We start from the raw sequence: 9,585 nt of genomic DNA, 5'->3' as shown, positions 1-9,585 counted from the left end.
TACGCAGGGAAACATGAGGGCTTTGGGGAGACAGAGGCAGGAAAAGAGGAAGTTCAAGAAGGGAAGGGAGGAGGCCGAGATGCAGGGGAGGGGAAGTTAGGCAGAGAGGGGGCATGTGGAAAGGAAACAGAGGAAGGGATTCAGGGGCAAATTCAAAAGGAAGAAGCCAGAGAGAACAAAGGGCAAGTGGAAATATTTAAGAGTGGTTACATTATGCAAAGAAAGTGATGCGCATGCATTGAATGGGCACATTAGCTCATTACAACGTGTGCACATAATCTCCAGAATTCTAGTTGTCCAGAGGTACAGGTATGGAACGGCTGACAGCCCTGAGCGAGCTGTCTGGGACAACGCAGCTCACCGTCTTTCTTACTTCCGTTGTTTTCACTGATGTTGTTGTCACTGGATTGGGAAGCCAGGCCAGGGAGCTTCTCGGCAGAGCGCTTCCTTGAATTCTCAATGACTAGTGGTTTAAACGGTTCCCGGCCTACGCACACCAGCATGCTTGGGCAGTGGAGCAGAGCCTGCAGGCTGTCAATCTGGAGGGAAGAAAATATCTGCTGAGTCACAACTCGCTTGTGGGACAGAACAGTCATCAAATATGTAACTGGTTATGAAGAGGACGGTGATCAATTGTTCTCTGTGTCCACCAAGGAGAGGACAGGAAGGGATCAGCTCCGTTTACAGCAAGGGAGATTCAAGTTAGATATTAGGAAAAACTTTCTAACTATCATGCTCGTTCAGTGGTGGGACAGGTTACTCAGGGAGGCTGTGGAATCTCTGTCACTGGACGTGTTTAAGACCTGCTTAGACAAACACGTCAGGGATGGTTCTACATGATCCTGATCTTTTGAGAACCCATCCAGCCCTACATTTCTATGATTCTGTCAGCTTTGTTTCATCTTCCAGACCTAGAACCAGGTAGGACATAGTGGAACCCACACATACTAACATCACTTGTAATGATAGGACTTCTAGCAGAGGTGAGTAAGAGCCTCCAATCATTTCAGGGCACTCCAACAGGTTTTCTTCTGAGCACATACCCAGTGTGATAAATTGGGGTGGGGAAGCTCCCTCTAAAAAGTTTTAGCCTTTCCATTGGCTCTTTTGGTCAGGTGAACATAAGAACATAAGAATGGCCCTACTGGTTCAGACTAAGGGTCCATCTGGCCCAGTATCCTGTCTTCCCACAGTGGCCAATGCTAGGTGCCCCAGAGGGAATGAACAGAACAGATAATCATCAAGTGATCCATCCCCTGTCGCTCATTCCCAGCTTCTGGCAAACAGAGGCTAGAGACACCCTTCCTGCCCATCCTGGTACTAGCCATTGATGGACCTATCCTCCATGAATCTAGTTCTTTTTTGAACCCTGTTATGGCCTTGGCCTTCACAACATCCTCTGGCAAGGAGTTCCACAGGTTGACTGTGCATTGTGTGAATACTTCCTTTTATTTGTTTTAAACCTGCTGCCTATTCATTTCATTTGGTGACCCCTAGTTCTTGTGTTATGAGAAGTAGTAAACAACACTTCCTTATCTACTTTCTCTACATCAGTCATGATTTTATAGACCTCAATTGTATTATAGACCCCCTTAGCAATCTCTTTTCCAAGCTGAAAACTCCCAGACTGATTAATCTCTCCTCAGACGGAAGCCATTCCATACCCCTAATCATTTTTGTTGCCCTTTTCTGAACCTTTCCCAATTCCAATATATCTTGTTTGAGATAAGGTGACCACATCTGCACAAAGTATTCAAGATGTGAGTGTACCATGGATTTATATGGAGGCAACATGATATTTTCTGTCCTATTATCTATCCCTTTCTTAATTATTCTCAGCATTCTGTTGCTTTTTTGACTGCCACTGCACATTGAGTGGTTGTTTTCAGAGAACTATCCACAATGACTCCAAGATCTCTTTCTTGAGTGGGAACAGCTAATTTAGACTCCATCATTTTATATGTATAGTTGGGATTATGCTGTCCACTGTGCATTACTTTGCATTTATCAACATTAAATGTCATCTGCCATTTTCTTGCCCAGTCACCCAGTTTTGAGCGATCGTTTTGTAGCTCTTCCCAGACTGCCTGGGTCTTAACTATCTTTTGTAATTTTGTATCATCTGCAATATTTGCCACCTCACTGTTTACCCCTTTTTCAGATCATTTATGGATATGTGGAATAGGACTGGTCCCCGAAGAGATCCGTGGGAGACACCACTATTTACCTCTTTCCATTCTGAAAACTGACCATTTATACCTAGGGAGGTCCTGGAAGCTTCTTCCCTGGAGGTTTTCAAAAGGAGGTTGGATAGCCATCTGCTTTAGACGGTTAGACACAACAAATCCTGCATCCTGGCAGGGGGTTAGACCAGATGATGCTTGTGGTCCCTTCTAATCCCTTCTGATCTCTGACAGGTGTTTGAGAACCTGTTCTTAAAAACACCCAATGATAGGGATTCCACAGCCTCCCTCAGAAGCCTAGCCAGTTAGTCCCCGTTTTGTAGTTGTACATTCAATTTTTCCTTCTTTAGTGGAAGTACTTTGCACTTGTCTTTATTGAATTTTATCAGAGCAATTCCCCAATTTGTCAAGGTCATTTTGAATTCTAATCCTGTCCCCCAGAGTGCTTGCAACCCCTCCAGGCTTCAGGTCATCTTCAGTTTTTATAAGCCTATTGTCTACTCCATAAGCATACTCTCCACTTCACCTCCATTTTTAAGCATACACTCCACTCCAAGTCATGAATGAAAATACTAAATAGTACCAGACCATGGACTAATGCTTATGGGACCCCCCACTAGATGCGTCCTCTCAGTTTGACAAAGAACCATTGATAACTACTCTTTGAATATGGCTTTTCAACCACTAGTGCACCCTCGTCATAGGCGGCGAGTTCTATGGGCCGGTGGTGCCTGGGCACCAGCAATATTCCTGGCCCGGGGCCTGGCTCCAGCATTGTTTGAGGCTGGGTCTCTCCCTCGACCCTGCCTTCCACCCCCCGGGCACTCCCCCCGCGCGCCCCCCAGGCGATTTAAAATGGCCCAGGGCCCCCACCACTGGCAGCACAGTGGAGCTGAGCGGCTTCCTGCCTGCTTGCTCCCCGTGGCTGCCGGCCCCTCCCTGCAGCCCCTGGGCAGGGGGTCTGTGTCTACGCATGCTGCTCCCACCCCAAGTGCCCCTGCGGCCAATAGGAAGCTGCGGGGGCAGTGCCTGGGGGTAGCAGCATGTGGAGATCCCCAGGTAAGCGCTGCACACACACACGGTGAGCCCTCACCGCCACCCCCTCCCCATTTACCCCCTCCCGCTCCCAAACTCCCTCCCAGAGCCTGTAGCCCCTCCCTCCGCAAACTCCCTCCCATATCCTGCACCCCAACCCACAGCCCAGAGCCTGCACTCCCTCCTGCACCCCCTCCTGCACCCACATCCCCTGCCCCAGCCCGGAGCCTGCACCCGGCACCCAAACTCCATCCCAGATCCTGCACCCCAGACTCCCTCCCCAACCCAAACTCCCTCCCATATCCTGCACCCTGCACCCCTCCTGCATCCCAATCCCCTGCCGCAGCCCAGGGCTGCACCCCAGACCTCCCCCACAACCCAAACTCCCTCCCAGAGCCTTAGGCAGGTGGGGGTGGAGTTTGGGGAGGGGATGGGCATTCTGGGCACCACCAAAATTTCTACAAACCTGCCGCCCCTGAACCCGCATCTCCTGCCCCAGCCCGGAGCCTGCACCCATCACCCAAACTCCATCCCAGATCCTGCACCCCAGACCCCCTCCCCAACCCAAACTCCATCCCAGATCCTGCCCCCGTGCACCCTCCTGCACCCCAATCCCCTGACGCAGACCAGGGCCTGCATCCCAGCCCTCCCGCCAACCCAAACTCCCTCCCAGAGCCTTAGGCAGGTGAGGGCGGAGTTTGGGGGAGGGGCGGGCTTTGGGCATTCTGGGCACCACCAAAATTTCTACAAACCTGCCGCCCCTGCTCTCAACCACATTTCCCTAGTTTGCTTATGAGAATGGCTCATGGGACTGTGTCAGAAGACTTACCAAAATCAAGCTACATCACATCTACCCCTTCCCTGCTATCCACTAGGCCAGCAACCCTGTCAGAGAAGGAAAGTAGGTTGATCTGGCATGATTTGTTCTTGATAAATGCATGCTGGCTATACCTGATGACCCTATTATCCTCTAGGTGCTTACAAATCGATTATTTAATAATTTGTTCCAGGATCTTTCCAGGTATCAAAGTTAGTCTGACTGGTCTATAATTCCCTGGGTCCTCTTGTTCCCTCTTTTAAAGATAGATACTATGTTAGCCCTTCTCCAGCTCTCTGGGACCTCACTCTTCCTCCATGGGCTCTCAAAGATAATCACTAATAGCTCCAAGATTGCTTCAGCTAGTTCCTCAAGGACCCTAGGATGAATTTCATCAGATCCTGCTGACTTGGATACATCTAACTAAAGTAAATAGTCATTAACCCGTTTCCCTCTTCCCCCCTCCCCACATTTTGGCTTGATCTAGTCCATGTTCTAGTCTGATCTTCTGTACATTACAGGCCAGAGAATTTCACCCAGTGAATCCTGCATTGTGGTGTATTGAAAACTGCATAACAATTACACACGACCACTTTAAATTTCCCTGGTCCAGCATCCTGTAGGGAAGTTGTGTGATCTGATGGGTCTTCAGCAGTCAGTCTGCAAAGAGCCAGCCTAGAGAAAAGTGGGGGGAGATGGTAAATAGCTGCTTTCTCTGTATGTGTGGTTTTGGTTCTTGTGAGTTAAGGTTCTAGATTTTGAGAAATAAAGCTCTCTTACATTGCAACCATCTGGAATGAGTATTTTGCTTTTTTGTCTATATGCCATGAATATAGCATGCATCAAGCCAATAACTTCTTGTTAAGCTAGAGCAGTGGTCCCAAACCTTTTCGTCTGGCAGACGCCAGACGAAGGACCGTGGCGGCGGTGGAGCACCCGCCGAAATGCCACCGAATTTCTGCGGCATTTCGGTGGCGACGCCTCTCGATGACGTCGCTTGTCGGCGGCAAGTGGCATCACCGAGAGGCATCGCCACCTAATTTCTGCAGCGTTTCGGCAGCGACGCATCTCAATGACGTCACTTGCCGCCGACAAGTGACATCATCAAGAGGTGTCGCCGCCGAAATGCCGCAGAAATTTGGCGACATTTCAGCGGATGCTCCACCGCCGGCCAGGATGCGGGTGCATTTAGATGCCCCCGCGGGTGCCATGGTGCCCGCGGGCACCACGTTGGGGACCCCTGAGCTAGAGTATATCTTTCAGAAAGATATTCAATCTTGATTTAAAGATTTCAAGTGATGGAGATGACATAGTGCTACAAAATAATCCCAAATCCAGGCTGCATTACATTTTCCATAGATTGAACTGCACCAACAGCGACTGACAGTTTTCCTAGGGCCAGGTTCTGCCACCCTTGCGCACTGTTGGGGGCACCCTACTCTGCAAATGGCCCCAGTGAAATCAGTGGGGTGGAAGAATGTGGCCCCTACTGGAGGTGTAGCCTGTGTACAGGGCTTGACGGAACAGAGGCCTCTGTACGAATTCAGTCTGCTGCTGCTCCCTGACAAATCCCGAATCCTTGTTCAGATCTGATTCTGCGCCCCGTACTCATGGGACTGCTTACATGAGTAAATGCTACTCAATGAGCAGGGGCCGTAGAACCAGGTCCCGAGGTAAAATGCTCAGTGATTTCTAGGGGGACGCTGCCTGGAATAAGGGCTGCTAGTGCCAAGTGGCCAAGATCTCTTATGACCCTGCTGTGTTGGCAGCGCTGTTGGGAATCTGTGCAGCCCAGCTGGGATTTCACATGTTCACCAGGCAGCTGCAGGTCCTCTGGCCAGGCGCTGAAGCTTGAAGAACACCACCAAATATCTCAAGACTTGTGACGAGAATTGGCAACACTCAGAACCTGGCAGCATAGAGCAAGGTTTTAGGATTTGGCTCAGTGTGAATTTTGCCTAAGTGAAGACTGGTACATCCGGCCCCCTTGACATCACTGTCCTCAGTTTGTGACATCACATTACATTTTTATGGAAATCATTAGGCAGTATCCTGGGGGGTTGTATGGATAAATACAATAAAGATTGTGAGAGGCTCAGGCACTGGGGTCATATAAGTACCAGATAGACAAATAGAGGCCAAATCCTGCAGTCTTGCTGAGTTCTGCCTTAGTAAAGGCTGTAGAATCAAACCCTTAGTGGAGAATAAGCAATGCAAGTTGGTGATCTACTAATTATCATATGTCATAGATTATTAGGGTTGGAGGGAACCTCAGGAGATCATCTGATCTAACCCCCTGCTCAAAGCAGGACCAATCCCCACATTGTCTTCTCAAGGCTTGAACTCACAGTTCTGGGTTTAGCAGGTTAATGCTCAAACCACTGAGCTATCCCTCCCTATAGTACTTACAGGCCCCAAACCCACTGTACCAGGTGTTCTACAAACATGTAACAGCGAGCGAGAGAGAATCTGACCTATAAAGTTTACAATCTGAGCAGCACTTTGGCTAAGTACTAAACAAGAAAGATCTCACGTCTGTGCAATTTGTTTTAATTAAGAGAAAATACAAGAAGGAACCAACCCAGAAAGCTCAATCTATCTATCTATCTCCCTAGCTGGTTTGTATTTCTGTCTTTCTAGGCTATCAGTAATGATAAAGATACTTTTGTGCATAATTTTTAAAAGTCCTAGCCATTTTTAATCCTCAATTTTCAAAAAGGAGCAATTTTTAGGAGGGGGCAACATTTTTATCAAAAAAATTCAGTTTAAAATGGATCTGGTTTTTCATAGCCCACTGCTTTTCTTTCTCTTCCCTCTCCCCACATTTCTCCATTTGCCACTGGGAAGGGAAAAAAGTGAGGAGAAAGAGGGGGAAAGAAACAAAATATAAACCAAAACCAACCCCCCCCATACACATTTTTTCAGATTTAATTAGCAACAACCAAACCAGAAAAGTTGGACAATTATTTTTTGTGGTAATTTTCACTTCTTTTTTTTTTTAAAAAAGGCCATTTGGGGGGATGAAAAATATTTTTATTCAGAGTTTCTCTCAGCTGTAAGTATATATTTATCTAAGCATTTATATCACATGCATCACTGTGGCATACTGAATGCAAGAAATGGATGGAGCTATCTTCTCTGTTGGTGTAAATATGCATAGCTTTAGAAATCAATGGAGCTAAACCAATTTATATTAGCTGAGGACCTGGCTTATGCTGCATAATCAGAATTCTTTCTTAAAGAATATGCTTATGGCCACTTTGTTATTTAAAATAAAATGTCTATAACGTAGCATATGAAGCATCAGCAGCTTTTTAGCTCTGTATTTATATATAAGCACCATCTCTTTTAATTGATCACTAGTAATAGTTAGTAATTCACCTAGAACCCTGATGTTCCTTTAACCATTGCATGTATTTGTAGAGACAGCTGCTGCACATGAAAGGGTTTTCAGAAGTCATTTTGATCACATCATTTGTACTGTCCCAAACTCTCCCATTCCATCTGTAGAACACAGATCTATAGGACTAAACCAACAACTCAGCTCAATTAGCAAAACATTGCACCCACTTCTCTGCAAATAATCCATCCTGTTAATGACGGGGCATACTCAGGAAAACAGAGGACACCATTCCCGAGGACAATCAATATGGCCTCTTTCACCAGTACTAAATTATCTTCAAAATAGAGGTCCTGATCCTGCACTCAGCACCTTCTAATACTCAGCATGTTGCAGAATAAAACCCATACATTGCTTCTTAGGGTTTCCTTTTTGTTTCACGGAGATGAAAAATTAAAATGGCAGGCCCCCCCACTCTGGCAACCATCACTCATGCAAGTGTCCACTGACTGCACTAAACTCCCCGGGTGAAATTCTGGCCCCACTGATGTCAGTGAACTCCCACTGACAACCCCACTGTCTGTAACTAAAACTCCCACATTAAAATGATGGGCCTGATTCTGTAATCTTTAGTCACATGAGCAGTCTCATTGACGTGATATGAGACATGGGTCACTGGGCAGTCAGGCGCTAGACCCTCCATATATGGCTCTTGTGAGATGACATCTACCATATAGTTTTCATAGGCAAACTTTAGGGGGAAAACATTGGACTTGATTAAGGTGCTTGAGGGACTGGTTTATAGGGAAAGACTTCTATAAAAAACAAAACTAAATTGGCTAAAAGGAGGCAGAGTAACGATAAACATTTCTGAAGGCTGAAAACACCAAAGAAAGAAAGGACTGAGTCAGGGTAATACAGCTAGGACTGGTGGAATGAAATTAAGGAAAGGTGGCGTTAGGCTGAATATCAGGAGGCAAATAGTGAGATGGGGAAACAGTCTCCCACATGCCTGATCTGCTCATCCCATGTCCATTCCAAAGAGAAGAAAGGGGTTTCAGAGCCATTATCTTGCCCTGTATCCCACCAACCCTACATGAAAGCCTCACTTTTTCAGAAGATGCTCTATACGAAATAAAATGATTGGCATTTATTGGCCAGCACAGCATTCCCCCGCCCTGAGGTTTTCTTCTTTAACCACCTGTGAGGCGCTGTGACCATTCCTGGCTCTGAGCATGAAAGGAAACTGCCTCGACAGCCGAACTTATTGCCTTTCAGCAGCCACCAAATACAAGCTTTCCAAAGTGTGGTTCTCCATCCCATGTTACCACAGAAAAAAGTTAAGACCTCCCTCTCCCATCCAGCTCTGAAGAGAGAGATTCACTGTGACCTCTTAAAACGAATTTGTGAACCTCCCCCGGTCAAGTGCAGAACCCATGCCCCTTCATGCACACATAAACTGAAAGACTAACTGTGACAGACCTCAGAACCTTCTGCCTCTAGTTCTTTGGTTCAGGAGACCCTGTGGGTAACATACTGCAGGAGTTTCCAAGCAGAATTGCCGGGACTGGCGTCTAACCTTGGACCAACAGGAGTCAGGAGTACCATTTAGGTGACCATCTCACCTCCCGTGGAAGCAATTACCTGTCATGCTAGACCACATGCCTAGCAGCTGCAAAAGTGTCTTGCAAGAGAGCCCAGATTGCACTTCCATAGAGCTTTCCATTCCAGGATCTCAGAGAGGTTATACAAATCTGAATGAGTCCCCTTATTATTCCCCTCTGATTGGTAACACAATCAAAGCACAGCTTGGTTAAACAACTTGCCGAGAGTCACAATGTCAGTCAGTGGCCCAATCAGGAGTGGAATCCAGACTGGCTGACTCGCCAATCCCAGTCCTAGCTGGTAAGCATTAAACTCTGCTAATCCCAGGTACATGGGCAATTGGGAGTAAAATGAAAGGAGTGGGAGGGAAATGAACAGCTTGGGAGGAAAGCGATGGCGAAAACCTTCAAATTTTTCTTGGCTGAAGCCATAATTGTGAAACCCTAATGAAGTCACTGACAGGAGTGTTTCCAACACAAACAGCTTGAATTTCAAAGAGTAAATGCAGGAAGCAGGAAGCTTTACTTACAGGGAGCAGTTCGCAGAGTAACCTATAGGCTGAAATATGTTCACATAAAAATACATATCAAACAACATTGAGCAAT

The 9,585-nt window shown here is 46.8% G+C and overlaps 1 protein-coding gene across 1 annotated transcript in view; it reads right to left on the bottom strand.

The window, feature by feature from the left end:
* RP1L1 (RP1 like 1) overlaps nucleotides 1-9,585 on the bottom strand; it is a 29,522-nt gene that overhangs the window by 7,893 nt on the left and 12,044 nt on the right. The window contains exon 2 of the mRNA XM_039530848.1: nucleotides 362-539. Coding sequence (XP_039386782.1) covers nucleotides 362-539 — 178 coding nt within the window. The remainder of the gene's footprint in view (nucleotides 1-361; nucleotides 540-9,585) is intronic.

This window comes from Mauremys reevesii, linkage group 3 (genome assembly GCF_016161935.1).
Source record: "Mauremys reevesii isolate NIE-2019 linkage group 3, ASM1616193v1, whole genome shotgun sequence".
In the NCBI taxonomy this organism is placed as follows: Eukaryota; Metazoa; Chordata; order Testudines; family Geoemydidae; genus Mauremys; species Mauremys reevesii.
The sequence above is the reverse complement of the archived record's forward strand: the minus strand, read 5'-3'. Positions and strand labels throughout refer to the sequence as shown.